The 16,984-nt window shown below is 40.6% G+C and overlaps 1 protein-coding gene across 1 annotated transcript in view; it reads left to right on the forward strand.

Moving 5' to 3' along the window:
• Positions 1-16,984, forward strand: part of rell1 (RELT like 1) — a 35,050-nt gene that overhangs the window by 6,119 nt on the left and 11,947 nt on the right. Inside the window, exons 3-5 of the mRNA XM_031749345.2 lie at positions 3,983-4,180; positions 7,873-7,944; positions 15,014-15,068. Of these exons, the coding sequence (XP_031605205.1) occupies positions 3,983-4,180; positions 7,873-7,944; positions 15,014-15,068 (325 nt within the window). The remainder of the gene's footprint in view (positions 1-3,982; positions 4,181-7,872; positions 7,945-15,013; positions 15,069-16,984) is intronic.

Genomic DNA, 16,984 nt, shown 5'->3' on the forward strand with positions numbered 1-16,984 from the left:
GTTATCTCTATCAGCAGGGTGTGTGCCATAGCCTTTCAAGGTGGCTGTAATTACAGCACTACTTTAAAGTCTGTCATGGATCCACCTGTTTTAGTGGATGTTCGCAAGCCAAACAAGGGTCAACGATCAGATGATATACACTTAACATCTCCATCCGTGTGATGGTGTTGCACACAAAGGGTCAGATTACTAACTGAATGTAGCTGAGTGCTTTAAATCTTGCAGCCGTCTCCGATTCCCTAGCTTACACTTTTTAATGCCCAGTTGCCAAGAAGTGACTCACAGAGTTTCACATTAAATCGAAAAACTAAAATGAAACAAAAAATATCAGCCCATATGAGAGCAGGGCTCAAAGAATGCAGCGACAGCCAGCGTGCTGCTCTTTTGTACAAGTGAACCCAATTTTATGGCCTCTTCTTGGCCTCTCGTGGTGCTCCACATCTGCACCATTAATCATGAAAATTGAATATGTTTTGGTCTGCACAGCTGGTTGGATAAAAAGGAGAAACTTTTAGCTACCAGCTTGGGTTCTTGGAAATGGTTATCGCCGCTTTTCAGGATTTTCTGACTAATATTTTATCAGTAATTTAAAAAAAATAGCTCACAGAACTGCAACTTTAATCAAAAATGAAAAGAAAACGACCTTTTCATTCAAAGAAAATCCAAAAAGTCCAAATGCTTCTTAGAAGTTGTAGCTGGGACCAACCATGTAACCGCCGCCCCGCTGTTGTTGCCGTTTAAATTCATTTTGTTAGTCCACTTCTGTGAAGTGGTCATGTCTCTAGCTTTAGTTTGTAGTTCTCTTCTCCCTCTTTTATAGGAGCTCCACCACAGCACCAGCTGTGGTTACTGAAAAGATGTCTGGCTCCAATTCAGAACCTCCTCAGTGACTCTGTTCAAGCCATTTGCTCGTCTCCAGTCTTATTTTATTTTAATACAGTCATCTAATTGGCCCGTGATTACTTCTGAGTCATTTTAGAGGCGCACAGGACCGTGCAGTTCCAACAGTGTGGTCGTCACTGTTATTGCAAGCTCATAGACATGCAACTTTTGGTAACAGGCTGGTCAGTCAGCAGACAATGATCAGTGTGTTCAGCTTGTGCATCAGGGAACTGGGACAATGGAGGAGCACAAATGTGTGTATGCATCGGGTGCACATAGGCTAGTATTCAGATACATGTCTCCGCGCATGGTGCTGTGCTATAGTTCGAAGCTGTCGTGCAGATTTGATGAGAATCTGATATAATTCTGTCTAAAGCGTTGCCCTCTCTGTCTGCGTCTCTCTATCAGACCCACCCCGAGTCTCTTTGTGCTGTGCACACACAGACCTGAGCAGACAAAAGCTCTCTTGTTTGTAGAGCTGGAATGCCTCATGTGGTACCTCACCTTTGAACTTTGACCTGATCCAGATGTTTGGTTCGAAATGTAATATTTCATAGTATCATCTGATTTATTCACACTTATGCTTTTTTTGTTTTTGTTTTTAAATTCAAACATTTACAGTTTTAGTCATTTTACAGTTTTACAAAAGTTGTGTTCTGAAAATATTGGCATCAGTGGCGTTATTGACGTTTCATATTTCCTCCATGGCTGAAAATGGGGAGTGGAGTAGTTAAGGTAGTGATATTACTTTACTGTAATAGTCATACTGCAGTAGGCCTAGGTTGCTGGGGTTTTCCCATGATGCAGTGAACATTTCTTTTTCACTCTCTGTTGTATTATACACCACTATTGCAATTATTAATTATTAAACTGTGGCTCTGTGTTGCATAGCGTGTCTTTTGTCCTGTTCTTCTCTGTGCTTGCTTCTCCCTCCCATCAACCCCCAACCGGTCGTGGCAGATGGCTGCCCCTTCCTGAGCCTAGTTCTGCCGGAGGTTTCTTCCTGCTTGCTCATAGGGGGTCATGTGACTGCTGTTGTTTCTATCTAATATTGTAGCGTCTTTACCTTTACGATATAATAAAAGCCTTGAGGTGACTGCTGTTGTAAACTGGTGCTATATAAGCTGAATTGAAATGAATTGAAGGGACTTTATTGCACTTGCAACAGCAACGCGAATGGAAGTTAGCTTAAAAGTTATTTTGCTCATGCAGCACGATTAGCGGTGACACCATGGGTGCAGTGGGTGGCTGGTTTGACGAGCATCCCTGCTGTCACAGATCAGTGCAAGCAGTCTTTGTTGACCGTGCAGCGTAAATACAATGAATTATGACTTTTAAGCACTTTTTTCCCATGAGCTTTGAGTGAGCTTTTAAGTTCATTCAGTGGAAGAGTCATCACTTGCTATTATGCGAATACTACAGTAAAAACTTACTTAGATCAGGTAAACATTAACACTGTTTACCTGCTTCAAGTACAGGCCTACCACCACTAAGGTAAATGTTACTGTTCGAGGAAATGTGGTATCTCTGTGTTTTGGATTGTTGTGGTTGGAAAAAACTAGAATATGAACACAAAGCTTTGGTTTTTGATAAGCTATATTCAACGTTTTCACTACTTCTTTATGTATCGTAGACTAAACCACAGGTGGCAAACAGAATGAGGCCCAGCAGTGACTCCAGTCCGAACCACTGGATGGCTTTGGAAAATGTGAAGGAGGGCATACATTTTCAAGTTTTACAGCTTTTCCTACTGATAAAAACTTCCCTCATTGTCATTCATCCTTTAATAAAGTAATTTAGTAATGAATACACAACTAAATGATAGTTAAGTGCCTGTTTTTCACAATCTACTTTAGAAATGTCTGTTTTTTACGAGAAGTCCACAGTTTTGGGTAAAAGGACATTTTTTGTGAAGAACAAAAACTTTCTGTTTTATAATTACTTGAAAATCTGGGCACAGAGCTACCAGAACGTCTTCTTCAATTTTGCACATTTATTTCTTACAATTTAAATGTAAGAAATAAATGTGCAAGGCCTGCTGACAGGTTTACTTGATTTACTGCAGCAATATTTCTTTGTCATGTAGAAAAACTGAGACATACTATTGAAAACGCACTTCTTTTTTTCTTATATGAAGACATCTCAGGGTTTGAATGTGTAGTTAAATGCCTTTAGACTGACAGAAAGGGTAGTAAACTGGTTTGGCCCAGTTGAGATCAAAGTAGGCTGTGTGTGGCCCATGATGAGTTTGACATCCCTGGATGACAGTGGCAAGACCTCCTGAAATTTCTTTTATCTTCAAAATATATTTTTGTTATCGTTTTAATTGAAAGTACAGGATTTGGGGCCCAGAACATGCTTATTGTACCCAGTCCAATAATCTGGACTTTAGACCTCTGGGTGGGCAGGTAGGAGTGGGAGCAGAGGCAGATTGAGCTAAAATGGTGAGATGTTTATGATCCTTGCGTCTGCTTTCTGCTGTAGTCTGTTATGTAAAAACCTGATGATGTAACCCCCCCCCTACGCCCAGGTGGGGTTACATCTGTTATGTTTAACATGCATTAAAGTCAGCTTAAATAAAACATGTGACTGACTGCTATCACAGTTTATGGGACCCTTGTAAAGCTGGCTTACAGCAGCCTTACAGGAGTACCTGCTCTCCTCTCGCGCTCAGAAATAAATCAATAAAAGAAAAAGAAAAACAGTCGAAGACAGAAACTAAAAACCTTGGAAAACATTCCCAGTGTTCTTCACAGCTTAACAATGTTTAGCTCAAACACGTTTTGCCTCTTTTTCTTGCTCTTGTTCCTCTTCCTTTTTTTTTTTTTTAAAGTTTGTGCCTGCTTTTTACACTAAATGGGTGCTCAAAGTTGTTAATACGTCAAGTTCACGTTGCAGCTGATAACATTTTAATCCCATCAGCTGCTCGGCTTGCCCTTCATGTGTTTCTCTCACACCCTCTGTAGAGATCAGGTTGCAGTGAAAGGTGCGGTGAGGACAAGGGTTTTGTTTTTCTGCGCCTTCTTACAAAAATGTATTGAATTACTGCTTTTTTCTTTTTCTTTTTAATTTTTAATTTAAATTGTTTCTCATCCTCTAGCTGGTGACAGTGTTGGAAAGGGCGGCGGGACCAATCCATACTACATCGCCTTTGTGCTGGTGCCTATTCTCTTCCTTCTGGGCCTGCTCGGTGTGGTGATCTGTCATGTGTTGAAAAGGAAGGGCTACCGGTGCACCACAGACCATGATGACGAGGAGGAGTGTAAGGAAGAGGTCAAAGATCCCGAGTTGGGCGGAGGTAAGGTTTCAGAGATTCTGGGAGGTCATTGGAGGTTCTGAGAAATTTGCCAGTATAGTTGGATTTATGTTTTTATTGCGTCTAAGGCTTAAAAATCATCCATCCCCTATATACAATACAAGCCAAAGATTATCCCACAGCCAGGCTCATATTAAAGAGAAAGAAAGAGAAGATAAAAGAGAGCGCAGGGAGACGGGACAAAAACCCAGACTGAGGGAGACACAGGGCAAAATGTAATGACATGTTGCAGTGATGCATAAACACTCTGTCGCAGTTTGAAGAGGTGAGTGGAGGAGTGCCGCTCAGTACGTCACGTGAAGTCCCGCAGCGGGCCGAGCCTGTCGCAGCATAACAAAGGGAGGCTTCTGATTCAGCCCTGACTATCAGTTTTATCAAAGAAGAAAGTTTCAAGCCTAATCTTAAATGTAGAGATTGTGTCTGTCTCCCAAATTCAAAACTGGGACCTGGCTTCACGGGGGATGTGAGTTTTAATAGCAGAACATGACTATGATGCGCAGATCCACGTGTACCCAGCCTTGTCAGTGTTGTCGGTCCTTTAGCTTAGCCACTGCACAACCGAGGAAACAATGAAATCAGTTTTCCCCTTTTGTTTTAAACATCTGACATCTTTTTGGACCTTTTGCTCCATTTCCAGAGAGGCTCAATTATGTGCATTGTTTACCTCAAATCCCTTACTCATCCAACGTCCACGTGATTCGAGGCATTGCGAAAAAATGCATTGCTCGTCATAAATACGATAGTTAACTGTTTCATAATCTAAAGGATTTAAAGTATTTATGATCACGCCTGTCCACATCTGAGTAAATCCACTGTGACAGCAGAGAGGACTTTTTTTTTTTTTTTTTTTTTTGCACGAGTTTCCAAATTAGTCATCAGCCCATGTGAACTTTTCCATTTGACTGTCATGTGGTAATAAGACGTCTAGAAGACAGAAATCACCTTCCTTCTGGTGCTTTCAACCCTAGACTACATTCTTGAATCGAATTACTTCGTGTGTGTTACTTAATGTAGACGCAGGCGGTGGCGTGTGACGTGAATGGGATCTCAAAGCAGTAGCATTTCAAGCTATCCCTGTATAAGAGAAAAGAGATATAACAAACAGACTGAACTTATTCAGTGTTTATGCGTTCAGAAGATGAAATGGACAAACATGAGCTTAGAAATGGTTTTTTTGGAGGTTGGGGTGCATTTTTAGAAGGGCTTTGTCATTTTATTTGGAAGCAGGCCAGCAGGAACCAGGAAAACTTTTAGCATTCCCTTCATCCATTCATGTGGAGTTCAGTGAGGTGAAACGTAATTACCGTGGGATTTGTGTGCGCTTCACTTAGTTTCCCTCCTCCTGCATCTGCCGTGCCTGCTCGTCTGTCTTTCTAGTAATTCTTGAGGGCATATGTGAAATCTCTGCAATCACCCTGGCTCTGTCGCAGGCATGAGAAATGTTATGGAAAGAATAAGCTGTTTACGCTGCGCTGTCCAACTTTCTGTCATCACGCAATGCACCACACGCCAGTGTTTTCCCTTGCATATGATGTCCCTGCCATGCCCATGAATCTTGTTAAACTGTGTTAATTACAACTCGGTTTCCTGCGTCAAGCGTTGGTATTGGAAAAGTACAGGCGTGAAGCGAGTTTCGCTCATTGAGTAAGTGCAAGCTCCCTCCCTGCCGGCAGCACAATAGTCGTAAGTCCATTAGGGTTTTTCCCTGCCATCTATTTGTCTGCGTGTGTTTGTTTCGTCAAAAAGCCCTACCCTGTCGTACGTCAGAGCAAAAACACAACACTGCTTTTGTGTTGCGGCCTCGCTCGGTCAGTCAGTCAAGTGTTTTCTTTTTTCTCTCCTCAATGTGAGGTTTCCTCTTTGCTATCTGCGTTTGTGAAGCGTAGAGCAGGTCCCTGCTCGCAGTCAGCCTCGGCATACCAGAGGATTCCTGCAAATACAATTTACGTTTATCAGTAGTAAAAAAAAAAAAAACTGAGGAAGCAATCAACAGGAAACTCCAGGAAGTGCCTCACAGGGGTGTGTGCTGACCAGTGGATTTGTTCTGCATAGTTGAATAATTACTGCGAATATTATAGAAATCCTTCCTTTTGAGAAATGGCAGGAAGTAACGTCCGGCAGAAGAAGGGTCATGAAACAGTCCTCTGCCGCGTTATTTCAGGGGGAGGGGGCGAGCGAGGGACAGTTTTCTGTGTAGAATACTATAAATTGATGCTTCCTGGCAATAATCACTCAAAAGGAACATTTTAGCTTTGTGTGTGATTGATAAACATCTGCCACAGAAGCGTTATAGTTGTGCTAAAACATATTTCTGATGTCAACAATGGATCAAAGTACGATACAGTATAAAAGCCACAACAAATCACTGTGAATTTTCCCCTTTAGCTGTATGGAGGCTTTTAGTATCAGCTTGGGTTTACTTTGCTGTTTTGAATGCTAGCTTTAGACACAAGGAAATATGAAAACCAGAATTCAGTCCTAAAGAAATACCAGTTTTAGGTTATAGGCAACCTAAATGTGCTCTGAGCTGAGCTATTTTTAGCTCCTTTTCCTTTAAGGCCACCTTCCCCTTTAATCAGACTTTCTTCTTCTTCTTCTTCTTCTTCTTCTTCTTCTTCTTCTTCTTCTTCTTCTTCTTCTTCTTCTTCTTCTTCTTCTTCTTCTTCTTCTTCTTCTTCTTCTTCTTCTTCTTCTTCTTCTTCTTCTTCTTCTTCTTCTTCTTCTTCTTCTTCTTTTTCTTCTTTTTCTTTTTCTTCTTCTTCTCCTTCTCCTCCTCCTCCTAAGAAAGGTATGTTCCTGAGAAGTTAGAGAAATCCACTAACTTCTCTCTGTGCCAACTTGTAAAGCCAAGAATAGAAGAACATGCATGAAGAGAGGACTTTTACTAAAGTCTGCGCTTCTAATTGTCTTTATGCATACTCTATACACAACATTATAGTGTGTAATGTGTATATATATGTAAATCTGTAGGCATATTAAACTCTGAACCCTACAAATGTCTTTACATTTTCCTTCATAAAGAAGAAAAGTTTATGTATCAGACATTATAGTTGATGACTGTATGTTATTACACCTCAGTCAGTAAAGTAAAGGATTGCACTGGTGCTGTGCTTTTACCAGCCTTGATTTGTTTATTGCTGACCACTACTTACCCACGATTTAAATACCAGCTTTTATATGAAAATTTCCTGAAGCGCCGTCCATTTTTATCCTCTGATCCAACTCAAGGATGGCGCCTACCCCAGCTCTCACTACTCACTTACATGGACCCCTTTCTCTTTTCTGCTCGTCTATAACTACTTCGATTGTTTGCTCATACCGAGGCTGCTTGTGGCTAGCTCTGAGCTCTGGCTAGCTTTAGCCACTTTGCCTTTGTTAAAATTCTGTGTGAGGGTGATTTAAGTGTCTGATTAAGATTAGGATTTTCACTTTGGAGATTTTTTCCGTTTTCACTCACGTAGAAAACTTCTAAACAGTGGAAATCAGATGATTTCGGCCTCTAGCCAGTCAATCAGTGCATCTCTGCAGGAGGTTGTAAATATAATTCGGGGTGAGGCTGGATGTTGGGCCCTCAGGAAACACCTTTAGACTTGTATCATGTTTCTGTAGCATCTTACCCTTCAGCTCAATGCCTAATAATGCAGATGTTTCTATTCGTGTGTTTGTTTTTCCAGAGCTCAATGACACCTTCAGTGACTACAATGACACGGTTGGACAGATTGTCCACTACATCATGAAAAATGAAGGTATGTATTCAAGAGTTTGTTTGTTTTTTTACGTAAGAGCACCTGTCATTTCTGGTTGAAGGTGTGAACCTGTGACTTTGGGGAAATGGCCCCTGTTTGTCCTCCTTCCCTGAAACGATCACAGCTGGCATTATTGTTTGGTACATTGTCACACGCTACTCGGGAAGGAAGTCAGTCGTGGATTCTGAGCCGTGTGTGTTTTCTCAGACGAGTCTGGCTCAGAAATGAAGCTTTTAGTGGAAGTTCACATTCAGGACAACGGCAGAAGAATCTGAGGAGACCATTTGTTATGACGTAGGTGTTGTTACGCTTTCGAGTACAAGTCACACGAGTGTTTCATCTGCGATTTCATCCCATTCCTTCCCTTTGCAGGAAGTAAAATTCATGATAAATCACTGCAAAAGCTTTGCAGCATGATATCGTAATCCTTTGTTCAGCCGCCTTTAAACACGGCAGCAGGAGAGACGAGGATCGATGGCAGCATTGTGCGAAACTCAAACCAGCTTGATTTGTGGCATCGTATGTCTTTAGTGACAGTGTGGATTGTTTGCCACAGCACCAATAAACTTCCCATAACTATGAAGCGATGTTGAACTCAAAGAAGGGTAACAGCTGTCTGTGACTTTACCCCCAGTAAGAAAGGACGCTTTCATGTAATAGAAGACGTCCTGTTCCACTTGTTCACCCCCACCAAAGTCAGATATGCACATTTGTTTCCACTGGTCTGTAGAGCTGTTTATCCATCTTGATTATTTAGTTTTGAGTTGCTCTGGTTTTGTAAATACTGGCTGTAGATGTTTGCCTGCTTGTGCATAAAATTAAACGAACTTGCAGGAGCACTTTGCCTTGTTGTGCTCAAGAAAACAGCATCTCTCAAGAAGTCACGACCCCGTTACTCAGGAAAAAAGGAAAGCACAAGGTAGCGTTAGCATTATTTTCTTTCTTTTGGACTGAGCAGTGTTTCCATCCTGTCACAGCTTGAGCCTCGTTTCACAGGTAGATGGACACTTCCTTGTGCACAGTGATATGACTGGTGAAAGACAGCAGTTCCTATATATTTAGTAACCAGGTCATGGCTTCTGCAAGGAGACATTGCTGCAAGAAAGGTGTCATTTAGTTCCATTATGTTCAAGGGAAGACAGCTGATGGCTCCAAAACTTGGCATCTACCACTGATCTATGGATGGCAACTAGCACCACAGGGCAAAGGAAAAATATGTTTTGGGGTTGTTTGGTTTTTTTTCGTGATATTGTCCTTTTAAAAAGTTGCAAAAATGCACATGACTCAGTCTAAAGTTCAGTTTTAGGTCGTTTTTAATCTGGAACTTTTCAAATAAAATATTTTACTTCATAGTTTTTCTATTTTTTTATTTCTCATGCTACAAACAGACCAGCTGAGACATTTATTTGCCGTTGGCCGTGATCGGCATTTTAAGAATTAGGTGTTTAACACAGAAGTGGCACTAACTGTTGCAGCGGAGGAGGACAAAAGGATTTAATCAAGTGTTTTTGCGGAGCCCGGTCTGAGTTCAGGATATATGTCTGTACAGACTAAGAGTCAAAACAGGCTTTTAAATGCTAAGGTAGAGAATTATACTGAGGCAGGAGAGGAAAGAGAGGAAAGAGACGGTTATACTTTGAAGATTATACAGTAAAATTTAGCAGCGTTCTGCACCAGCTGTTAGGACGCTGTGTGTAGTCTAAGAGGCTGGAAAAGTAGCTCTTCACCTCGGTGTTTGGAGGCATGAGGGCAGACAGAGGACTCGGTCTTTGACAGCACTGCTCAAAGTTTCCACCAACACTGTTACCTCACACCACTGTTCAAACGTACTGGTAGCAGGACAGTGCTTAACACATTTATTAGAACACCACTCATCCACCAATCCTACAATATAATTATTGTTGTTGTTGTTCATAACTGATACAGTTATTTACTTGAATTCTTGAGCAGAAAAAATAGTTTTACTGTTTTAATGTTGTGCTTAATTAATTACTGACAAGAACTCCAGTGTGCCGGCTCAAATTTGGTATAAAATGCATATTTGTCTAATGAATAATAATAATATGATTTTTGGTTTTAAAGAAGTTTGTGACAGGTTTCTAAAATATTTCAGTTTTCTTGTTTTTATGACGGGTTGTTCACTAAATGTAAGCTCTGTATAGAGAATTTATAAATACCGTATAGCAGTGGTCCCGGACCGGTACCGGGCCGCGAGTCGTTTGGTACCGGACCGTGAGAGTTGTAGCTCGGGTGTGAAATTTATGGTTTTCGGGATTTTTATCGTTAACTCGGTTTCCCTGGGTCTTTTCCCGTGTTGTAGTTGTCTTATTTTTATATAAATATTTACGTGTCACCAGAGGAGGATGTTACTCTCAATGTTGTTGGCGCTGCTAATAAAGTTATACAATTACACAGTGAATTTGCGTTTATTATTATATTTACAAAATACCACCGTTTCTGTCTTGGTCGTATCATTTTATTTTGCTGGATTTATCCGCGACACCTTAAAGGCCGGTCCGTGAAAATGTTGTCTGACATTAAACCGGTCCGTGGTGCAAAAAAGGTCGGGGACCGCTGGCGTATAGCACCCATCTATAAGACGTTTTATCATATAAGACTTGAAAATGTGCCATGTCACTATTGATTCTTTAAGTGTAATTCAATATTGCACTTTGACCCAATGACACAGAAAGGCTGTATCGTCCCATGTTGGTGACTGGCCGTCATTGTCCTGAGCTGTAAGTTTGCCTTCTTTCAGGAGGCGAGCTCTGGGCTGATTCACAGCTGTTTGTGGAGCAGTCATGCTCGTAGGATTCTGATTATCGTGACTCGCCTACACGCTGTCAGTCTGCTGTAGATTCAGCACGTCATCCTGCTCTCTTTTCATTTATAAATATCTGTTTTACTACGCCTTCTCTCACCCTTCAACATTGCTCAACTGATGGAAACTTGGCCGATGGTTAAGATTAAAAAAAAAAAAATCTCTGCAGCTTTTTTTTTTTTCTCTAATGAAAACAGGAAGTTGTTGTGTCCACTCAACATTTTTGCCAGCAGCAGCCGTTTCAGTCTAAGTAAAGAGAGGAGGAATTGAATGCTATAGCATGCACCGCTCTGATGGCTGATCAGACAAAGGAAAACACTGCCCTCTACTGATCAACCAAAGGAAAAGTCACCACCATGTTTCCAGTGAGTGGGAGGTACTTGAACATGTACAGTGTGGAAAAACTTTACTCAGTATTATTGGTATTCTTGGTCAGATATCATTTAAAAGTCAAATTCTTCATTATTTGAAGTTAATTTCACTTTATATTTTCCATCTGGTTTTCCACGCCCCAGTAGTGGGTCCCACTCCACAGTTTAAGAACCACTCAGCTACACTATTAAGACAAGTAAAAGAAGAGAGGAAAATATGCCTTTCAACTACACTCACAATTCTGAGTTTGAAAGCTAAAGAGTTGCTGAAATGTTTACTGCAGTTTGCTTCAGCACATTTAGGCACAAAACTGCATATAACATTAACATTATGTTTTCAACCTCAAGATTATTTTCTAGGAATGTTTCATAAAGTCTTTCAGGGAACGTTGCCTTGAAGTTGAAATCTTCAAAAGGATCTTCAGGGAATGTTTTGTAAAGGGTTACATAGGGCTGTTCGATATAACGATATATATCGGATGACGATATGAAAACGTCTATCGTTTCATTTTACGCTATCGTTTGTTTCGTGGTGTCGCAAAATAAACTGTTTATGGCAATATTTTTTCATTATTTTGATGGTCACTGTAGTCGCTATATTAATTTCCTAAAGTTCTCTCTTTCTCTTATATTTAATATAACCACACTACGGACGGACAAGCGCTTGTTTGTATGCGTTGTCGTTAGCAACAACGACGGTAAAACCACCGCATGTCTGCTTGTTTATTTTCCACATAAACCTTTCACAATAAAGCTCAAGATCCTGTTGAGACTTTTCAAAATAAACTGAATCACGTGAAAGATGCAGAGTATTTACGGATGAGAAGCAAAAAAGAGCCGTCAGGTGCTAAAAAATAAACCTTAGACTCAAACGTTAGAACAGGCTTTTCCCCGCAGCACGCTGTGTAATAAATACTCACAAAGAAAACGGCGGCCGTTACAACCTATGTCTAAAAATGTATAGTTTCATGCATCAGTTAAAACACTCGACTGGTACGCGACGCCCAGCTGGAAACACTTCACGCAAGTCGAGCTGCCCGAGATTCACAGAATTTACAGAAAATGTTACATTTTTGTGATTTATATCGTTATCGGACGATAGATGTCTTAATATCGGGATATGAGATTTTGGTCATATCGCACAGCCCTAGGGTTACAAAAACGTCTACAAGGATAATTTCCTCAAAATGATCCTTTTTCATCTGAAAGTTTACTTTGTAAAAGACGTGAGGGAACATTATCCATTTCTAAAGTGACCCTTTTTCCAGGTTAGTTTCACTTGGTTTCCAGAGTGGGTGTCATTATTTAGTTAGCAAAAATTAAGCTAAAATTCAGGAGCAGTACACAGTTCACTACTTCCACATGAGTTTAGAGGGCGGCCAACTGCTGCTATGATTAATTTATCATCAGCAAGTGTGAGCACCTTTATAAAAGCAGAGGTTCTGATAGTTTGCGGCTCTGGAGCATTCAGGTGTGTTTAATTATTTGTCAGCACAGTGGCAAGGAGGAAAGATGACAATTTTAAAGAAGCAACTGTTTCTGTCCATCTGAGAAGGGTTTTGAGGGCATTTCCAAACAATTTGATATCCATCAAAGATTATTAACAAATGGAAAACGTTCAGCTGTCAGTCATCCCAGGCGTGGGCGACCCGGTAAATTCACTCTGAGGTCACACCCTCAGAGAAACAAAAACCCAGAAGCTGTATCTGAGACTCTACAGGCCTCAGTTGGCATGTTAAATGTTAAAGTTCATGACAACACAATTACAATTAATTACAATAGAAAAACTGAACAAGGTTACCAGGAGAAAGCCTCTTCTTTCTAAAAAGCACATGGCAACAATGTTTAACTTTGTAAAGCTGCATCTTAACAAACCACAAGACCTAGCTAGCGCTATGTTTGGAGGAAACCAAAATCGACCATATGACCACAAACACCTCATACCAGCTGTGAAGCACGGTGGAGGAGGGGTGATGATTTGGGCTTGTTTTGCAGAGTCGACCATGAACTCCTCTGAATACCAAATTATTCTAGAGTCAAATGTGAGGCCGTCTGTCTGACAGCTCAAGCTTGGCTCAAAGTGGTCATGCACAATGATCCCACAGTAGCAAATCTATAACTGAACGACTGAAAAAGAAAAGGAAGGACTGAAGGACCTTAAGAGAGCTTTGCATGAATAATAGGCCAAACTTCCTCCAGAACGATGTGAGAGGCTGATAAAGTCACACAGAAAACAATTTCATTATGTCCTGATATCTAAAACCTTTGAGCTGGCCGAGGGTTTTTGTTTTTTTGTTTGTTTGTTTTTATTGTAGCTAGCATACTACTATCTTGTTAAACCCTCTTTTTTTTTCTGTTCATGGATGCGGTACGCTTGATTACACATCAAGCCCTCACTGATAAATCTTTGTTTGATTCTGGGAGCTAAAGCTGAACATTTGGACGTTGAAATTATACTAATTATGTCAGATTTACTCCATATAAACACTGTCTGAAAGTTATTTTGTCCCTCAGAACACATTATTAAAGCTGTCAAACTTTACCTTTATAATTCTAGAGGTTCTTTAGAGCGGTGTTTCGGTGTTTCCCAACCTTTTGGAGCCACAGCACATATTTCACATCAGAAAAATCACACAGCACACCATCAAACAGCACACCATTATGGGGCGACCGTGGCTCAGGGGGTTGGGAAGGGCACCTGTAACCGGAAGGTCGCCGGTTCGATCCCCGGCCTCTCTGTCCCGGTCGTTGTGTCCTTGGGCAAGACACTTTACCCTACCGCCTACTGGTGTTGGCCAGAGGGGCCGATGGCGCGATATGGCAGCCTCGCCTCTGTCAGTCTGCCCCAGGGCAGCTGTGGCTACAACCGTAGCTTGCCTCCACCAGTGTGTGTGAATGTGAGCGTGAATGAATAATGTCATTGTAAAGTGCTTTGGGTGCCTTGAAAAGCGCTATATAAGTCCAATGCATTATCATTATTATTATTATTATTATTATTATTATTAAACAAAAACGTCACAAAAAGCATATTGATCATTTTTCCCCGCGCACCCAGGCATAGCGAAATTGGCTCAGTTTGTCCCCAGTATACCTTTTTTTTTTTGCTTTCTTCTGACCACTACTCATGCTAAGGCCTTCTTCTGGCAAAAACAAGTGGATAATGTTTTCGCACTAAAATTAACATCCATTCACTGAGGCTTCCTTCATGACACGAGGAGGAAGTTTGAGGCAGACGTTTGTGCACGCTGATGTGAAATCCTAACATGAAACTCCTACGTCCACCTACATGAGTCATCTGTGTTTGTGTGTGCGCAGCTCATTTTTCACAAACTCTGCAGAGATTTCTTTATCTGTGTACACAGCGGGCTGTTAGTGAAGTCAGCGAATGCATCGAGGCCTGGCCTTGGGGAAATGTGTGTCTGGGAGCAAATTATGTAAATCTACGCCTGAGCTACTTTGTCTGCAAGCAGAGGTCGGGCGCTGTTGATCGTGTGCACTGTGAGAATTTTTCAAACTTTATCTCCAAAGGCTGAATTCTCGACGGTTACGTGGAAGTTTAAAACTTTTCCGAGTCACACTCTGAAGCAACTTTGCTCCAGACAAAAGTTTTCATGGTCTGGCAGATTCCCTCCCACCCAGCCGAGGTTTTCCGTGTACAGTTGTTATGTGTTCAGTGATTGCATGTGATGAGCCGTTTCGCTGTGTTAAAGAGTTAATCTGCTCGAGCCATCTTTCAATAAGCGCTCTGCTTTTGAAGTCACTGGAGCGTACTCCTCACTAATTCCCAACACGACTTTTATCTCCCCCCTCTCTCTCTCCCCTTTTTTCCCTGTCTTTATAAGCGTGTAACTTTCTCTCTCTCTCTCTCCCTCTTTAGCAAACTCTGATGCCCTAAATGCCATGATTCATGAAAACAGCATTGATTCGGATGGGTAAGTGTGATCTCACGCTGTGAAGAACAAATCCATCTGTTATTAAAAAGGCTTTCTGTCTTTGTTGGGCTCATCTTAAATTAATTGGGCAAAGACTGCATATACTAACTGGCTTGACCACCAGATGGCACCATAAGCCTCCTTGAGACTCTATCTGTCTCACACTAATAAGTGAAGTGTCTGAACTGAGAGTATTCAGAGCAGGACAAGAAGAGTCGAGGCAATGAGGCCACAGTTTCCTCCTGATCCTATCCGCATTGGCAGGGTCTTATTAGGGACACGTAGCTGGGGACCATTCCCAAAAAGCCACTGTGCACCACTTCACTGTATTGTGGGATTATTAAAACATACTGACTGGAGCTGCTGACATGTTTCCTTATAAGATTCTTGGCTGTAAAATCAAGTAATTAAAGAGAGTGAAAATATAAGAAACGCTGGAGGCTTAAGAACAGCAGAAGCTTTGGTTGATTAGTCAGTTGAGTCACTTATCACTTGTTAGAAGAATAATGTCCACTGTAGACTTTGAACTTCTGGTCAAATATAGAAATATAGACATGTATAGATCAAATCCACAGTTAATTGTTGGTTAACAAAAACTTGGCCTCAGCAGATGGCTTCCTCTCTCTTAGCATGGGTCTGCTGGAAGTTTCTTCCTCTCAAAGCTAAGTTCTTCTTCCCCACTGTCACCAAGTGCTTGGTCAAAAGGGTTGGGATTTTCTCTATAGTATCGAAGGGACTTGAATAACCAATACAAAGCATCTTGATGTGTTTATTGATGTGAATTGACGGTATATAAATAAAATGATATTCAACTGAATTAAATTAACTGAAAAAATAAGTGAGAGTAACTTTTGAAGTTAGCAAACCTTCTTTGAAGGTCTTTCATATATATAGTGTCTAATCTGTTAAACTGAGTTATTAGCATATCGGCTATATAACTTTCTAGTTAAGCTAAGGGTATTTATACAGTTAAAAATGTGTAATATGTAGCATTATTAAAATTGTTTTATGACAGCTAAACTCATCACCTTAAATGTCTTTTCTATAAAAAGTAGTTTGACAATAAATAGAATAAATATTAGTCCACAATTTTATTGCACATGTACAATGATAATAAAGGGCCATTTTAATCTGTCCTAGCAACTGTAAAACGATGTTACCTTTGTTGGTGGTTCTCCTTGTGTGTAAATTAGACTGCCAAGCAAACTCCAATCTGATTTAAACTTTTGTTTGGCATTAATTTTAGCTTGATATCGCAAATATAGAAATCTAGTTTCCGTTTTAAAAACCTTTAAGCTGTTTTAGGGTCAGTTGAAAATATAAAGACACTTACGTAACATAATGCTAACTAGCTTAAGTTAGCTTAAGTTAGCTAGCTAAAGCCAAAGTCCTTTGAGTCTTGCCACTCAGCAGCGCTATGAAATACCTGAAGTTATTTATTTGGTGGTCATTTTGGAGTATTTTAATGAATTTTACTTATGTAGGTCACCACAGCATAAAAGCTATATCTAAAGAATCAGCAGTCAAAACTTGTTTAGCCATTTGATCTGAGCTGCCTTCATTCAAAATGTTTTTTGTAAGATGTTTTGACCAGAAAATCCAAAGTGGAAAGAGCACTGTTGTGTATGCATTTTCACAGTGTAGATGGTGTTAAAAGATATATTTCTACTACATAATTTTTTTTCCATAGATTATCATAATTCATTGAATAGCAGGTCTCCCTGTTAAATGTGTGTTGCAGCTAACAAAACGCGAAGCTGTTGGCCTGCTAGAAATCACACTATATACAGTATGTGACAAGAATTATTACATTAAATCACTTCTAATAGCTGCTGTTGAGATTAAATGGCATGTTTAGTATACCATGTGAAAACTGGGCAGCTATGAGCTAAAGCAGCTTTAGCTTGCTGCCTGTG

This window comes from Oreochromis aureus, linkage group 3, assembly GCF_013358895.1.
Source record: "Oreochromis aureus strain Israel breed Guangdong linkage group 3, ZZ_aureus, whole genome shotgun sequence".
Lineage (NCBI taxonomy): Eukaryota > Metazoa > Chordata > Actinopteri > Cichliformes > Cichlidae > Oreochromis > Oreochromis aureus.